The sequence below is a fragment of the Vulpes vulpes genome, chromosome 14 (genome assembly GCF_048418805.1).
Source record: "Vulpes vulpes isolate BD-2025 chromosome 14, VulVul3, whole genome shotgun sequence".
NCBI classification, from domain to species: Eukaryota; Metazoa; Chordata; class Mammalia; order Carnivora; family Canidae; genus Vulpes; species Vulpes vulpes.
In genome coordinates, this window is record NC_132793.1 from 3,336,252 (window position 1) to 3,354,093 (window position 17,842).

General features: G+C 59.4%; 1 protein-coding gene across 7 annotated transcripts in view; it reads right to left on the bottom strand.

Annotated features, from left to right (window-relative positions):
• The window catches only part of PHACTR3 (phosphatase and actin regulator 3), a 231,231-nt gene that overhangs the window by 76,285 nt on the left and 137,104 nt on the right, over positions 1–17,842 (bottom strand). For all 7 annotated transcript variants that reach the window (XM_072735485.1, XM_026014990.2, XM_072735489.1 and 4 more), the window contains exons 3-4: positions 14,689–14,766; positions 8,099–8,281 (exon numbers count right to left, since the gene is read on the bottom strand). In XM_072735485.1, coding sequence (XP_072591586.1) covers positions 8,099–8,281; positions 14,689–14,766 — 261 coding nt within the window. The remainder of the gene's footprint in view (positions 1–8,098; positions 8,282–14,688; positions 14,767–17,842) is intronic.

Genomic DNA, 17,842 nt, shown 5'->3' on the forward strand with positions numbered 1-17,842 from the left:
GTTCCTAAAACTCCGGTACCCCATTTACCCGCATGTGACCCCTGACAACCACCAACAGTCCCTCGCAGGATGGCTGGTTTAAGCAGGAAGTAACAACGAGGTGTGTGTCTGGCACCTGCAGACCCTCAAACTCAGCAGCTATTGACGTTATGGGTCTGGTTTCCCACAGCCCCGGCCCCTGGCCCGGGGGCCCCACCAAGTGGCGTGGGAGGCAGGAGGTCCAGCTTTGAGGAAGGGTCAGTCCGCCCAGAGCCCGCGTCCCTTCTCCTTCCTGCTGCCCCCTGAGCACCATCCCCGAGCCTGTCGACCCCTCGGCCTTCTCCCAATCCGTGAGCACCCTCCCCGTTCACTTCTCCCTTCCTCCAGCTCAAGTTCTACTGATCGTCACTGCATCACCCAGCCCACTGACACCCCCAAGTCCTCTGCCCACTTCCTTTCCACTTGGCTCCCCGGTGAGGCCTCTGCCCACCAGTCCCCGCCCCGTGAGTGCTGCGGGAGAAAGATGCTGGCACAGGAGCCCCAGCAGAAGCCACCTCAGGACTGCCATGGTCAGGGCCCTCAGCGCGCCTCAAACTCCCGCCTCCAGCTCCTCACCTCCCTCCTCTCATGCAGCCTCACCGCCAGGGGAAACTGAGGCCTCCAGGTAGGTGGGGGCACTCTTCTTGGATGCCTGACTCAAACACAACTATCCCTAAAACCTCATCTTCCCTTCCTCCTCCCTGATACGAGAGGTGGGTCCCCTCCCCATGCCCACCTGGGATCCCAGCACTCCCTGCCCTCTCGGAGCATGCCCCAGGTGCCCAGTACGGTGCCAGGTGCCTGCTGCACATCTCATCTTATTTTTTACAACCAGCTGAGGAGGAAGATACAAACACCCATGAGGAACAGCTTGGCAGAGCTGGTCCTGAAGTCCTGGCATGGGATTCACCATGGGGAAGGTTCTGGAGGGCCTGCTGGGTGGGCGCTGTCCACGGTGCTGGCCCGATACCTGCCCTTGGAGAACTTCAAAGAAACTGGAGAAGCAGGAGCTGCACATCCTGCAGACCCCATGTTGTTACCATTTCTGTCTGTTTACCGTCCACGGCTAACCCCACGGCTGGGACACTCTCAGGGCACAAGCCTGGGTCCTGCAAGGTGCAAACACAAACAGGCCAGACTCTCCCTCCAGGTCCTGGGGGTCTGGACAAGACGAGCAGTGTAGGACCTGGACTCCACGGGGTCCCTCGGCTGTGCTGCCAAGGGATAGGTTAATGGGGGGATGGGGCAGCCCAGATCAAGGTCCCCACACCCACGTCACCCAGGGCAGGTCCACTTGCTCTGTCTCAGTGGTCCTGTCTCGCTTCAACATGCTCCTCTTCAACTTCCAGACACCTGTTCCCTAGTTCCCTCCTGTCACACTGGCCGCACCTGCTCAGCCTCTCTCCAGCTGTACATGGGCTGCCCAGGACCCAGCCTCAGTCCACAGCTCTGACTCTCCCATCCAGTCCTCCGGCTTCAGAATCAATCCTATCTCTGTTGACCCTTGACCTTCTCTCCAAGCTCCGGACCCATACGTTATCAGCCACTGTGACATCTCCATCTGGAGGTCAGGAGGACAAAATGAAACATTCCCAAAGCCATCTCCTGATTTCCCAGGGGAAAGCCCTCCCCCGTCACCTCCTCCCTCACACTCATCCATCCATCCGTCAACCCATCTTGCAAATGTCCTGGAACAATTATGCGGTCCAGACACCCCTCCAGGAGCCACAGACCCAGCATTAAACCAGACAGATCCCCACCCTCACCACGCTTCCTACACAGCTGTGCAGCCAGACTGGACACCCCGTACCTTGTCCTCTATATGTAATTCCCAGATAAATACCATTTGCTCCACATCCCAAACATTTCTCAGCAATGTCCACTTGGCCTCCCCGTGCAAGCTTCCATGGCCTCTGCCTGGACCTCAGCAATGGCCTCCAGATTCCTTCCCTCCCTACCACACCCCCTGCCCCAAATCCATTCTCTCAACCAGCGGCTGGCAGACTTTTTCTATAAAGGGTTTTGTAGGTCCGAGCATCTCTGTTGGTGCAGCGAGCTCCAGAAGGCTGGCCAGTTCAAACAGCAAAACTTCCCTGCCTGTGCCCAAAGTGGACGTGCCCCAAAGTGGATGTGTGCCACCTCTCATGCCCAGTGCTGTCCAACAGAATTTTCTGAGATGCTGGAAAGGCTTCCTCCCTGTCCATTTCAGTAGGCGACCAGCCACATGTGGCCAATGAGCAACTGACAGGTGGCCAGCGTGACTGGGAAGCTGAATTTTTTAAAAATTTCATTTAGTTAATTAAGTAGCTGTGCAGCTAGTGAGTGCTGCGCTGGACAGGGCAGCTGCACGCTTCTGGGAGTAAGTCGGTGGTCACAGCTCACACCTCCTTGACCACAGGCTGTAGGGTAAGCTTCGAACAGCCCCATAGCCGTCTCCTCTCCCCTCCAGCCCAAGGTTGAATGCAGGCCCCCCACCTCTGCTCTGAGAGCCCCAGGACTCAACACACCGGCAGGTCTCAGCAAAATCTCCTCCAACATCTACCGGCAAAACTCACCCAAGCTCGTCACACACGGACCCCTAGGTCCTTGACCTGTCTGGGGTCCCTGAGGCTGGGAATGTGGTGCTTCAACAGCTCTTCCAGCCTGCATCTTCCTCTGTGCTCATGTGAGTGTGTAGCTACCACTGTAGTTTGGAATCTTGCCGAAATTAAAACGTTAACACCCATTAAAAATGTAGAAGACAATGTCGGCTTGACACGTCCCCCACATTCGAGATCCTCCCTCGGGGGCGGTTCGTGCGCTCCGCTGGCCAGCAGAGGTCGCTTCTCACCAGCTGAATTCTCAGCCAAGGCGCCTATGTCACCTTGCAAACCTCAACGTAGGGCTCAGGTGACACAGAAGCAACGGCGTGCGTGCGTACACAGGTGCAGCCAGGTCGGACCTATAGCCTGCAGTTCGCCATCCTCTCTTCTACTTCGAAACAACCCACATTCCAGAGCATTCCAGAAGCAGAATGAAGGTGTACCCCCTGCTTGCCACTAGTTTAGGCCGTAGAGTATTACGGTTAAAAGCATGTCCGGGGGGGATCCCTGGGTGGCGCAGCGGTTCGGCGCCTGCTTTTGGCCCAGGGCGCGATCCTGGAGACCCGGGATCGAATCCCACATCGGGCTCCCGGTGCATGGAGCCTGCTTCTCCCTCTGCCTGTGTCTCTGCCCCTCTCTCTCTCTGTGACTATCATAAATAAAAAAAAATAAAAATTAAAAAAAAAAAAAAAGAAAAAAAAGCATGTCCGGGGATCCAGTTCCAGCTTACCACTTCTGGGCTCTGGGGCCTCGAATGATAAGCAACAATCTCTCTGGGCCTCTGCTTTCTCAGCTTAAAAAAAAATAGGGCTGTTAAGAAAAATACAATGAACACAGTACATGCTTACTGAATGCCACTTGCCTTTTTAATTAGTGCACTTATGGGAGCAGCAGAGCTCAGCCCCTGCCCAGCAGCACCGACAATGAACACCCATCCATCCCATTTAAAGTTAAAACAACAGATCCTTCTGGGCTTTTTAGGGAATTCTATGTAGCTGGTGTAGCACTATCCAAATTAAACCAGGAAAAACAAAATCACCCCACCTACAAGGGTTCAAAGTCAACCCTAACCGCCAAACTCAGAGAGTCAAAGAAAACAATGGTCGGAATCTTTGACAGCATTCTTTTCCTAAGACATTCAAAGACACGTGTCTTTGGCTAGAACTCCCTCTTCTCCCCTCCAAGCACACACCGCAGTCTGTGGAAGCTGCAGCCCCACCTGGCCAAGCAGCGGTGTCCTCTGAAGCTAGGAGCTTCTTGATGCACATGGACATGTGGTCCCTCCCTCTTCCCCAGCAAAGTTTGCACGAAGCCTCCTTTTTAAGAAGAAGTAGCTAATCTCCCAGAACATACAGCACACCATAGAGGACGTCTCCAGGGGATTCCCTCCCGGGACACAAGGTCATCCCATTCCGGGCCCCTGGACTTTTCCATGAACTTCCTGGGGCCAAAAAGAGAACCTAGGCAGGCACTCCCCGAGGCCTGAGCACTCCCCTGACAAAGTTGCCACTTAGAATCCAGCTTTCAAATCAATCAATCAATCAATCAATCAATCCAGCTTTCTCTGTTATGCATTCTTGACAGCACAGACGGATGGGCCCGCGTTCCTTGGGTGCTGAGCTGCAGAGTGCGGAGACAAGAATGAGAGGTGAACAGAGTCAGATTACCAGACCCTACAGATCCAGGATCCCGTCACGCTTTAACTACAGCAGCCCCCCCCCCCACCCGCCGTTATCGACAGGAGATACGTTCCAGGACCCCGAAGGATGCCTGGACCCATGGGCAGCACCAAACCGGACAGGTCCTGGGTCTTTTCCTCTACGTGCCCGTCTATGAAGACGTGCGGCTTACAGATCCAGCACAGCGAGAGATGAACAAGAACAATGACAACAACGTACACTGGTAAAGGTTTCATGACTGAGGTCACTCTCCAGGCAGCGTATCGTGCTGTACTCACCCTCCTCGGAACGGGACAGGATAGGAGCCTACGTGAGGAGACACAGGGAGCGGATGGCGCGGGCCTGTGCCAGACCGTTAGCCCACCGCTGACCCTCTGACGGCACGTCAGGAGGAGCATCTGCTTCCAGGCCGCAGGTGCTGGCGGGGAACTGAACCCACGGAAAGGGGGGCCACGGGTGGTGGGGGGCATGGCATTCACCATGTAACGCTGAAGCCCACAAAGAGGTCACCAGGGGGTGGGGCCCCAACTTTGAAGGCTGGGAAGCAGCTGGCTGCACGTGAAGATTCTTATGGAAGCTCCTCATTCTCAAGTGTGGACTGGCAATTTTTCAAGCAGTGGGTTTAAATGCTGTTAGGTTATAATGCGTCCCCTCACTGAAGGGCTTTGCTCAAGCCTTCCCAACAGAGATCTGGGGTCACAGTGGTGGCCAGCGTTCCCGGCGCACGATTCCAGGCCTGCAGGGCTGCCGGAGAGCCCGGCAGTGTCCTGACTCAGTAGCAAAATACAGGTGGATCCACATCCACATGTGTGTCACAGGCTGGGCCTCTGGGGCATCTGTGGGCCTGGATCCTGCATGTTAAATGCATTAGGGCCCAAGAGATGCTTCTACCGTGAGGACAATGGGAACCATCGCCAGCAGCAAACACTTATGGAGCACTCGGGGCACGTCAGGGTGGCGTTACGGGATTCCTGGGAATTACCTAACTCAGCACCCCTGAGGGATGGTATGGCGTGACCCTCAGAGTTGAGAACGCAGGCTCAGAGAGGCTGAGCGACTTCTCTGCCGTCACACAGCTTGGCTGACAGTTCAGCCACCTATCAAAGCTGGGCTCGGCTGATGTCAAACACGTTGCTCAGAATCCCCTAATTCTGTACCCTCGGTTGAGTTACAGAACCTCTGCACGTCCCTCTCGTCTTGAGGGAAAGAGGGAAACAGCAGTGCTGATATCCTAGGGGCCTTTCCTGGGCTAAACGACCTAATGCAGGTGTGGTGCTGGGAACGACACGCCGCCCACAACCGGCCTCCGTTAAGGATTTCAGACTTTTCTCCACATTCCTGTACTTTGGTTCACTGCCCTTTCTTTTACGTGAATGCACACTTTTCCTTTTAACTTGCTGACTAGGAGGAGAAAATCCTTCCGCTGCCCTCAACGGGAAACCCATTCCTCTTTTGCTAATGAAAATAAACATCACCGTTAAAAAGGTTTCTAGAGATCTGCCACATGCCACCTTATGTCAACTCCTCTCTCACACCCCAGGGACACGGGACCCACACCGGCTGATGGAGGAGGTGCCATTGCCGCGGGCTCACATGGACCAGGGACAGCGGTCTCGCTTGCTCCCCAGGCCTCACCCCGCAGCCCGGTGCTCCTCCTACAGCGCAAATCCACCGCGGCTCCCCCTCCATCCCTCTCCTGTCATCCCCAGGTCCCAAGGGCCCTCCGCCCCCCCCCCCCCAGCTTGCCCTGGCTCTGGCCACACATACACACCTTTCACTCTGTGAAAGTCCCATGTCTGCCCTGCTCCCTGGCCAACCACAGCCCGCAGAAACCCAGCCTAGAGGCTGCTTTTGTAAATAAGGTTTGTGGGCACATAGCCACGTGCTCTCGCAAGCACTTCTGTGGCTGCTTTTGGGCCACCCCGTGGAGCTCAGTGGTGCCCACCATCAGGAACCTTCTGACCCACAAAGGCAACAACAGTCAGCTGGCTCCGTGCAGAAGAAGCCTGTGGACCTTGTTTCCCACTCTTTGCAAATGTTTTCCCGCATCCCAGAGGCTCTTTCCCTCGCTGTCTACCTGGCCAACTATTCGCCCCCGGGCTGCCCCAGCGCCCAGGCTCAGGGAGGAGCCCGAGGATACACACTCATCATCATGTGCTTTTAGCTCAAGGGGGTCTGCTCACCTTCTCCCATCAGTCCGGGAGGACGGGACCCAGACACGTTTGCCATTATGACCCCCGACCCACCAGCACATCCTGCCCAGGAGCAAGTCCTTAACAGAAACCTGTGGTCTCAACAGACCAACTCCGCTCTCAAGAACCCATCCCTAAACCAAGCACGTAGAGAAAGAGCACCTGAGGTTAGTGGGGGCGCTGAGGGAGCATGCACGCTCCTCAGAGCTGAGCAAGCAGAAGGAGCCTGCCGTGGAGAAGCGCCAGGCCCCAGCAGGGGAGCTGCCTGCAGCAGCCGGGCAGAGCGGGAGGCTCCGTGGCCAAGGGCGGGCTCATCTGCAAGGACCACGGGTGGAATCGCACCAAGCACCACCTGATGAAGTCCACCCTGGGGACACTGGGACCATCCAAGGGTGACAACCCTTCAGACCCAAACTCCTACCACATCCCTAAGCTGCAGTGAAACTGGAGAGGTCCAGCCACCCCCAGGACCTAGGGCAGAGCCTACCTCTCAGCAGGGGCCTGCTAACATGGAGGGATTTCACTGGCCGGGGCAGCTGGCGAAAGGCAGAGGTGCGAGCCGTGTTCAGCAGTAGGTCACAGAGAACAGATGCCCCCCTGGCTCTGAAGCCCAGAACCCACCAGCCACCGGAGCCCGGCACGCCCCTCCACGTGGCCTGGATGTCCAACCTCCCACACTTGTGGGGACCATTTGACCTCTAGCCCCCACACCGTGCCTGATGTATTCAGAGCTTGCAAATTTTACGAGGGAAAGAGCTTCCAACTCGACAGTGAGGCCCCCCTGAATATTTCCACAGGAACACTTGCTAACGGGTCAGAAGAGGGGGTGGATATTTCAAAGCACGCACAGGCTCCTTTGGTGGGTTCGTGTCTGGTTTCCTTTTCTCCCCACCTTTGCCTCAGCTGGCACCTGCCCCGGTCTAGTCAAATAAAACCACCACCAGCACCACGGCCCCCACCGACCCCGACAACGACCCAGGGCGGCACACACTGCACTAAGCTCCTCCTCCCTTCAAACAACCTTGACCAGGTAAGGAGGCTGGAAATGGGGCTTTGAGCAGCTCATCCAGCACACCTGATGGAGAGGTGATGAGGAGAGCCCTGCACATGAGGAGCATGGCACTTAGCACCCCAGCCAGCACCTGGAGGCTCCGGGCACCAAGGCAGGTCCCTCTTCCTCATCCTGCCCTACAGTTCCGGGCTCAACTAAGCCGCTGGACAACTGGAGAGGTCCAGCCACCCCCAGGACCTAGGGCAGAGCCTACCCTAGGAGCCCACAGGACACTGGCTCCCTTGGAGAGAATCTTCCTGCTTAGAAGTTCCCAGAGGCAGGCAAAAATGTCCCAGGAGGAATGCACATGGGAAGGCCACCTGGGAACATCCTCAAGCACCTACACCTCCTCGCTGTGCCAAGCTTGGGAAGAGACAGTAGAGAAAAACGCTCTGGTGAATGTTGAAACCCAACCACAAAGGAAAGCATGGCAGGGCTCGGAGCCCAGAGCACGGCTGTGCCTCTAAGGCAGGATACTACGGGGCTGGGAGGGTGGGGGCGTGGGGTGGGGTGGGGGGCCCCAGGCCAATGGCCATCCTGGCAGCGGCTCAGCCCTGCATGGCCTACGGCCAGTACCTGCATCGTCAGAACGGGAGTCCAAGGACAGCGGCTCATCCAGGGAAGACTGGTCTGTCCCAGTGGCCAAAGGGCTTCCTGGTGGGGCTTCTTCTGAAGTCAGCGTCTCCTGCTTGGGGGTGGATGGCTCACTCTGCGTGGCTCGGGGCCCTCCGTCAGGGGTGCAGGCTTTGCTTTCAGCATCTGCAAGGAAATCCAGGTGTCAGCTGAGCCCACATCTCCCTTCCTCCGTGCTTTCGTTCACGTGAGGTGCCTCCCTGGGAAGCGTGCCATCCCAGGCCTCAGCAGGACACCCCGGTGTCTCCTCCCCACACCTCCTGGGAGTCCCTCTCCACATCCAGTATTCCTAAGGAAGCTCGTCCTAAGGAGGCTGCTACTCCACCAGTCCCCCCGCCTCTGTACAGCACCCACCTGTGGGGGACTGTGCCACCCACATCAGTACCCGGCAGTGCCCATTCCCACGACGGCCTCTGCCCATGGCTTGCGTTGGCCAACAGGGCCTCAGCAGGCTTGAAGCAGCAATGCCTTCAAGAGTGCTCACACCCTCCCTACCATCGAGCCACCACCTGCCTCACTGCTAGGATGCACCTGGCCAGCGGGCTGGGGGACGAGAGGCAGATGGTACAAAACGGAGCTGCTCTTGTCCCGCCAGCAAGGCCAGCCCAGACCGGATGACAAACAACGATCACCCGAGGCACTGCAGGTGTTTGGTACGAGACATTCTCGTGGATACAGGTAACCAACCTGCTTCCGTGCCCACTGCTACACCTCGGTCCCCTAGGATGCAAACCATTCTCTGCCACCCACCCCAGGGAATAAGAGTCGATTCCTTCCCCCAGCTGGCTCACACTCTCAGGTGCTGCAGGCCCAGGGATAGGAGCACAGCCAAGGACCGAGGGGGCTCAGAGCAGCTCTAGACAGGTGGCCTCCTCAGAAAAAAGTGACCCCAGGCTCCTAATAGGGCTGAAAGGAGGACTCAGTGCCTCTCCTTGCTTGGGGCTCAGCTGGAACCTTTGAGGGTCTGGCTTTGGACTGACTGATCACCTCCAGGATTGTATTTTGCCAAAGACAGGCTTGGTGGTCAGGGGCACAACGAACGGGTCCAGTCACACGGCCACCAGATGGCAGGTCGGAGCTGGGAGTCACAGCCAACGGATAACGATCACCCCTCTGAGATGCAGACCAGGGCATGGAGCCCCTGCACGGCCCCCTCAGGTCCCACAGCCAGCGTGCCTGGGTCACCAGGTGGTCACCACGTGCAGAGCGGCAGCGTGACCTGCATGTGTGCACACGGCAGCGTGGGTCCCCAGCCTGGCTCAGGAGAGCTGCCTCCCATCCCTGGGGGGGGAGAGGGGGGGTGCTGGTGGTCGATCTCAGGGTCAGGGCTCCCTTCATCTGGGCCAGCCTCAACTCCCACCTGCTGCCCTCCTGTCCACCAACAAGGCCCCTTTCACCCCCAGAAGTGCCCTGGTTGGACAAGAATGGACCCTGCCCACACATCCCATCCCATGGCAGACGTCTCTGGCTTCAGTCTCCTCGCCCCTACCACGGGGATGATGATGTCACTATGGGCTTCGTGGCATCCACGTGGGAATTCAATGAGTTAATCTACACAATGCCCCTGCCAAGAAGCAGGCCCTTCACACACACCTGCAACGATCATTACTACTGTTGACGAGGTCTGACGAGGATGACGGATAGTCTGGCCCCGTGAGTGGACACATGTGCCCACGTGAGAGCAACAGGCTGGGTGCTCACTGCACCCAGGACCTGGGCCCAGCCCACGGCATGTGACCCCCCAGGGATAGGAGTTGTAACCACGGCCACCTATTCCCGGAGAGGGCAGAAAGGTCAGCCAGGCTGAGGTCTGGAGAGCTGGGGCTGGGAAGGTGTCACCTGTGCAGCCGTGTCACCTGACCAGAGGATCCAGACGAGCAGGTGACCAATATTCTAGACTTTGTGGGCCACGTGCCACAGGGCCCATACTGCGATTCTTTGATTTTTTTATTTTTATGAAAAAAAAGCTTTAAGTTTATTTTTTTTAATTTTTTTTTTAATTTTTATTTATTTATGATAGTCACAGAGAGAGAGAGAGGCAGAGACACAGGCAGAGGGAGAAGCAGGCTCCATGCACCGGGAGCCCGATGTGGGATTCGATCCCGGGTCTCCAGGATCGCGCCCTGGGCCAAAGGCGCCAAACCGCTGCGCCACCCAGGGATCCCTTAAGTCTAAAAACCATACTCAGCCCAAGGGCCTTACAAAAACTGGTCCTGGGCCAGCGCTGACCCGCAGACTTGCCGCCACGGTCCACCTACCAACCCCGACCCAGGAAAAGCCCCGGACGCAAGCTGGGAAAACACACCCAGTGGACACGATTAAGTGTCACAAAGGTCCAGCTCAAAAGCGTGCTTTCTCGAGCCCTTGCTCAGGACGGGTTCACCTGTACTTGACATACGGTTGTGATGGTCCCTGCCACCAGCTTCCTCGGTCCCCGGGGGCAGAGGACAGCCAGCCTGGAGGGGAAGCTGCGCCCTGCCAGAGACGCGGCTGGGCCCCTGCAGCACTGTGCCGGCTGAACGCTACAACTCGGCCGGGTGGGGCTGCAGAGGCGGACACCCATTCTTGGGAAGGACAGGCCATGTGCTGCCGGTGACGGACGCTGTTGTTTGGAACAATAGCCCCCCTCCCCCCATCATCATCAGCGACAGTAAAGTGGTCACAACACTGAGGGTCCGCGGCCCGGAGCCGGCTCAGCAGAGGCTCCACCCGAGGTGCAGCTGGAGGCCTCCGCCACCTGCGGCCCAGCTCCGGGCACTTGCAGGACTCTCCCGGGCTGTGCTCCGAGCTCCGGTTCAGAATCATGTTCAATGAAAGTTACAGTTCCCAAAATAGCGCCGGTGGCAGGGCCGTTGCTAAGAGACGCTGGCTGGGGCGGGGGGAGCTGTGGGTGGCTGTCCCCTGAGCCTCGCTGCTCAGCCAGCCCTCCCTCCTGGCCCGGTCTCCATCGGATGCCCATCGCCCTCCCCCCAGGGCTGTGGGGGAGACACAGCGGAGCAGCCGCGGGGACAGGGAGCGTGCCCCCAACACGCACACGCCCCGTGTGCACACACATGCAGACACACGCACACGCTGACCCCACGTTCCTGCCACACGGAAGCCAGACACACCTGACAACGTGTCACTGCCCAGTGCCCCCCGGGGAAGGAAACCCTGTGGCTCTCAGGTCACTGAACACAGCACCAGGGTGACAAGGATGTCCTTCTCCTACCCCGTGGTAGAGTACGAAATTCCTTCAGTTGAAAAAAGGCCGAGTGGCCACACACGGGGAAGATGTGTAGGCTCCTGTCCTTACCTGCTGCTTCGGGCGAGGGAGGGCGTGGAGGGGCCGGGATGCTGGCTGGCCCTCACCTGTCACCTGGTGAGTCACAGGAGCATGGCCAAAGCAGGGAAGACAGAGTGGGGGACGGGTCACCTCCCCCGCCTCCAGCCCAGTCCACGTCCTGCGTTCCTTAGCAGCACCCACGGGTCCCTCCCAGGTTCCAGCAGGTTGCCTGACTTTCGGGAATGAAAAGAGGAGCTGGGTCAGACTGCTCAGAAACGCGCAGGCTAATAGGATCACAAAACACCCCCCGGGGACTCTCGGGCTCTCCCCCCCCCCCAGGCCCTGCCCGGGAGCCAGCTCGCACCCTCATGCTGCTGACTGCCCTGTGGGCCAACTCCCAGGTGACAGCCGTGGGGGCATGCATGTGTCCACGTGGGTTTGTCCTGCTCGTGAAGCTCAAGGGTGAGGTCTGGGGCAGCTCTGCAGGGCCCGTGCTTGAGCCCATGTGGGGGCCTCTCTTCACGCCGCCAGGTGTGAAGGCGCAGTTGCAGCCGGCCATGGGGAGGCGCTCCGGCTGCAGACACGTGGCCTGGCTGGGAACAGGTGGTGGCAGGGGAGGAGAAGTCCTTTAGCCAAACCTGGGAGGGGGACTCACCCCAGCACCTACAGGAGACAGAGGCCACAGGAGGGGAGAGGGCGGCTCCACACCCCTCCAAGGACGCCTGGCAACGGGCAGGAACGCGGGTTATCCCAACACCAGGACACCAGGGATGCACACGGCCTGGCTGGGGCTGGCCTTGGTCCCCAGCAGGAAGAGGCATTTTCGAAGCAAGGGGCCTGGGGTGCTACCGCAGGGCAGTACTGACCCCAGGGGCCTGCTGCCAACCCGTCCTAGATCCCACGGTCCCTGCACACACAGGAAAGCTCCGCAGAACACAAGCGCGCCCCCTACGCCCCCTGACCCCAGGGCCCTCCCAGAGGCTCTGAGGACCAGCCTGCTCCGCCACCGCCTGGGCTCCCACTGAGACCTCGCCCACTGTCCGGGCCAGGCCCGTGTCCCGTTCTTCAGGTCCCACTGCACTCAGCGCAGCTGACTTCATGTGCATCTGTGGGATCACCCCCGGGGGCATCAGTCGGGAGCGCATTTTCAACTCCCGAGGAAGGACTGTGTGTGTCGGACCCACCTGCTCCCGGCTCGTCCTCACTCGGCCAGCCAGAGTGTGACCTAACGTGGGGGTTGGCGACGGCACGCTGGGGGCCAGCGCCAGACACCACCTGCTCCCTGTGGCCCTTGGGTCCCTCAGATGACACGCTGCGCTGCACAACCGTTCAGAGCCGAGTTAAAGCAGAGCCCTCCTCGGAAGACCCCCCCCCCTTCAGTTCTGCACCCGCCTCTATTTTTCTGACAGGAATCAAACCCACATCTTCGCTTCCTCTTCATTCACAGGTGATAAGGATTTCTAGGACAGAGGACAAGCAGGCCGGATGTGGGGCTATCGTCCCTTCCCCTTCCCCAAGCTCCAAAGGAAGGTTTGCTGGTGACATTCAAAATGCAGAGTCGGAGCTGCTTTGTCCCATCCTGATGAAACAGTCCAGGTGACAATCCCCCAGTTCTGAGAGTCGGACGTCGACACCCCAACGCCGCAAGACGGGCTGCCAGGTTCCGTCACGGGCGTGGGCAGCTCCTCGTGCCGGCTTCCCACCACCACGGCCCGTCACCGCGCTCCCCTCCCAAGCTGAAGAGCAACGAGGGCGGAGAGCACCCTGGGCTGGAGAGCGGCCCAGCCGGCGGGGGGCAGAGCCTGCTGCGCATCCTGGTCCTGACGCCTGAGCCAAAGGACAGGGACCATGGCATCGGGGCAGGAGCTCCACACGCCCCCGCAGCCTCGGGGAGCCGCCCCCCAGGCCAGGCCCCTTCCATCAGGAGGCAAGAGCGTGGCTCGGCTGCAGAGGGAGGTCCCGGGACGGCCAGGTCTGCTGCCCCCCGCGTCTCAGAGACAGGAGGATGGAAGGTGCACATCGGGACCCGCGTCTGTGCCCCGTCGTCACGCACAGGCCAAGACCAGGTGGGGAGCTCCAGAACTCTCTGAGTGAACCGTGGGCAGCAACAGCCAGTGTTTCTCAAGGACGCACGGTGGGGGTGCCTGGGGTGGGGGGCGGGAGCACAGGGAAGGGGTGAGGCGGGTCAGCGCCCAGAAGGGCTGGCAGCGGTACTAGGCGGCCGCGTGGGTAAATGTAACCTGCCCCAATCACGCATAATGGTGGAGACGTGAAACAGAAGCCGACGCCCCCACGTAGTCGGGGGAAGCAGGACGGAGGCCAGCCCACCCCGGCCCCGCCACAGCAAGAAGCCTTTGGCCACCGTGGACAGATGAGGGCTCCTAGCTCTGTGCCCTGGGGCAGAGGTGGCCCGGAGCCTCAGGATGGGCCCGCGGGGGACCAGCCACCACGGAGGCCTCCCCAGGGCCAGCCCCGCTGTCACGATCACCACTCCACCCTCTGTGGGTCCCGCTGACCCCACTCCATTATCTGTAGGGTAGTGGCCCCACTTACCCTACTCCATCATCTGCAGGGTGCCAGCCCTACTGACCCCGCTCCATCATCTGCAGGGTTCCAGCCCCACTGACCCCGCTCCATCATCTGTAGGGTGCCGGCCCCACTGACCCCGCTCCATCAGATATCTACAGGGCAGTGGCCCTGCTTACCCCGTTCCATCATCTGCAGGGTGGTGGCCCCACTTACCCCGCCCCATCATCTGCAGGATAGTGGCCCTGCTTACCCCGTTCCATCATCTGCAGGGTTCCAGCCCCACTGACCCCGCTCCATCATCTGCAGGGCAGTGGCCCCGCTTACCCTGTTCCATCATCTGCAGGGTGGTGGCCCCGCTTACCCCGCCCCATCATCTGCAGGATAGTGGCCCTGCTTACCCCGTTCCATCATCTGCAGGGTGCCAGTCCCACTGACCCTGCTCCATCATCTATCTGCAGGGCAGTGGCCCCGCTTACCCCGTTCCATCATCTGCAGGGTGGTGGCCCCACTGACCCCGCTCCATCATCTGCAGGGTAGTGGCCTTGCTTACCCCGCCCCATCATCTGCAGGATAGTGGCCCTGCTTACCCCGTTCCATCATCTGCAGGGTTCCAGCCCCACTGACCCTGCTCCATCATCTGCAGGGTGCCAGTCCCACTGACCCTGCTCCATCATCTATCTGCAGGGCAGTGGCCCCGCTTACCCCGCTCCATCATCTGCAGGGTGGTGGCCCCACTTACCCCGCTCCATCATCTCCAGCAGACCCTTCTTGATGAGCTCCTCCCGACCTTGCCTGCCGGTCATCTTCTTCTCCAGCGCTGCACAACACACAGACACACAGGTGAGCATCTAGCTTACAGCAGGTGACGGGGGAGGGGGGGCGCCGGGCTGGGTGCTGGCCAGGGATCCCAAGCTTTCCCACTACGCGGTCTGCACAGTGCTGCAGAGACGCTCACCCAGGAGCACATTCTGCGGACGGCTTGAGCTGTCATTCCTGTGATTCAGCTGAAGAGCAACGCCTGGATAACCCTTCCCTAAGCGGACTTCCTGCCCATTGACCCTCCGCCTAAAGCTCCTTAACTTCCTGGCCCAGGAGCGCATCATCTCTCCGCCCCCAGAACCCTGGGGCACTTTTCTGTGGGTCCTGTTATCTTTTGCTCAATACATCCTGGCGGCTCTTGACGTCTGCTCACAGAACAGTCTCCCGCCCCACCAGAGGTTTCTCCAATAAAACCCCAGGTTAAAGCTTTCAAAGAAGTCACCAAACAGGGAGGGAGGGGCCAGCGCCCCCCCCCACACACACACACCAACCCTATGGAGCCAGTTCTCCTCAAAGCCTCCGGGCAGCTCGCCCCCAAGCATGAGGCAGGGGGCTCACTCTGCTGCACTGTCCCCTCTTCGTTATCTTTCCAGAAAACTATTTGCCTACAACAGAACCTGGTTTCCAAATGCCTGCCGAGGGCCACAGTGGGGGACACAGAACGGAGCCGGCCCTCCCGTCGGAGCTTAAAGACTAGCGGCAGAGGACAAACAGGTAATGGCCATGAAGTTATTTATTTACAAATCTTTACTGAGCACTTACTACGTGCCCAGTGCAGGGCGGGCGCTGGGGCATCCCTGGGGAGCAGAACCAACCCAGGACCCCTCCCTCCAGGATCTAGGGAGCTCTAGTGGGGAGCAGGTGGTGATAACGGGGCTGTTCAAATGATTAGAACTAATAAAGCATTTACTGAGCACCTACTTTGTAGCAGGCACAGGGAAGCCAGACAATGAGCATCTCTAAATGGGTGAGTGGAATGACCCAGAACCAAAGGGGAAACCCAGGCAGCGCTCGAATATCAGGGCTGGCTTCCCTGCAGGTGTTCACACCGAGAGAGCCGAGCACCAACAGGGAACCCAAACACCATCAGGAGGAAGACATTTCTGGGCAAAGGGAACACGATACCCTTCCTTAGGTCCAATCTCCAGGTGCCAGAAGTGTGCACGGAGCAGAGAACTTGAACTCTGACTCTGGGAGGGGTGAGTGGAGAAGCCGCCATCTGGTCCAACAGCAGGGGTGAGCAGCACCCAGGGGACCCCGCTGGGTGGTGCTCACTGGGGTGCGGCTCACACAGAACATCACCTGCCCTGACTCCTGAGCCTCTCAATGACCCCAAGAGGCAGCCGCGAGGATCTACTGTCCGCCTCTCAGGGGACTGGCCCCCACCACCGAAGCCCCCTCCCTCAAAGCCCAGAGCAGGTTCCAGCTCGGGGGCCACTTCCCAGGCCAGCGCGTCTGGGAGCCATCCTCGGGACGCTGCCCGTGCTCGCCCGGCCCGGGCCTCGGTGAACCTTGTTTCTTTAAACCACCTTTAGATTTCACTTCATCTCGTGCTAAGTGCCTGTGAGATCGGGGATCCCAGATACTGAAATAACTAATATCCCACACTGTGAGGGGGCGAGTGGTTTAGAATAAATGAAATGCCTCATAAAGGGCCCCCAAGTGAGGACCCCAGGCATTATCCTACAGGCCTTCAATGCACCTGCGGGGACCCTACGGCATCCTGATGAGGTTACAGATCACTCACCTGCAGCACAGTGCAGAAGGGGCCTGGGGTGTGGAGTCCGCAGATTGCACAGCTCACCCCCCCAATTCTCTGGCCCAGGGCACATCAGGGGCTCCCAAGGTCACACATGTCACCATGCTCTGGCCCCCCATGCCTTTGCAGGTCTGTTCCCTCTGCTACAAATGCTGTTCCCTGCTTTTCTCAAGAGGCCAGTTACACCTGGGCTCAATGGTGCCTCCTCACTGGAGACTTCTCAGAGCATCCAGCCCAAAGTGAGACCCACCCCCAACCCCCCTACGCCCCCTACGCCCCCACACCTCCTCCTCAGCACCTGCTCAGCATCTCTGCGGCCCCACCAGGGCCCTGATCTCACGGGCTTGTGCCCACACTCACTGCTCTGCGGCCCCACTCCCCACTGGGCAGAAAGCTCTAAGTGCACAGGGCCTGGGGCCCCATCCACCTTGTGCCTGGCACACAGGAGGCGCTCAGGATCCCTGCAGGAACACTGATCTGCTTTCACGCTCAACAAGGAGAACTGGCCAATCAGCTTCTTGGCCGGGGGGTGGGGGCTAAGAAATAATTTGTAAAATGTATAAAAGGTGTGAGTGAGGGACCTGCTGCCGCCAAGGGCTGTGTCTCCACCATCCTAGGAGCTGGGAGTCTGCACTGCCAGAGGCGGGGGAGGAGATGGGCCCGGGGCCTCCGGGGACAGGACAGCAGCAGCCTGAGACCGGCACTTTCCCACCCGGTCCCCAGGGCCCGGACTCCTGCCACCAGCACAGCTCTCACTGTTTCCAGCTCAGCGGCAAGGCCGGGCGGGAGCAGAGATGCGGTCTCCCCTGAGGTTTGCTCTTCGGGGCACGGACCTCCTTCCCATTTACCAAGGACACCCTGTCACGCGGGAGCCAGACCCGAGCCCGGCTGCCAGGGCTCACACTCCAGCTCCGTGGGCTGCTGGCCGCGTGACCTGGACTGGCTTCCCCTCCCTGAGATGGGCAGACCCCCCGAGAGCACTGGCTCTGAGGGCTTGGTTGGTCACTCCTTGCTACTATCATGGCCAGGCCCACCACAGGTGTCATCTGTGGTCCAGCACAGCCCAACTTCCCACGGAGCTGGGACCGGCAGGGTGTAAGGATGCAGCCCCAGGTGAGTGATGGAAGGAAGCTGCTGGGTCCTTGGGGGGCAGGCTTTGGGGTGGGAGTTCCCCGATGGGCAGCCTCTGCGGGGGGGACAGGGAGCGGCTGACTGGGGCTTCCAGTAAGAAGGGATGCCTCCAGAATCCAGGCCACGAGGAAGGCCCTGACCCTCCGAACCGCCCAGGGGGCTCCCAGGGACTCAGGCCCAGTGT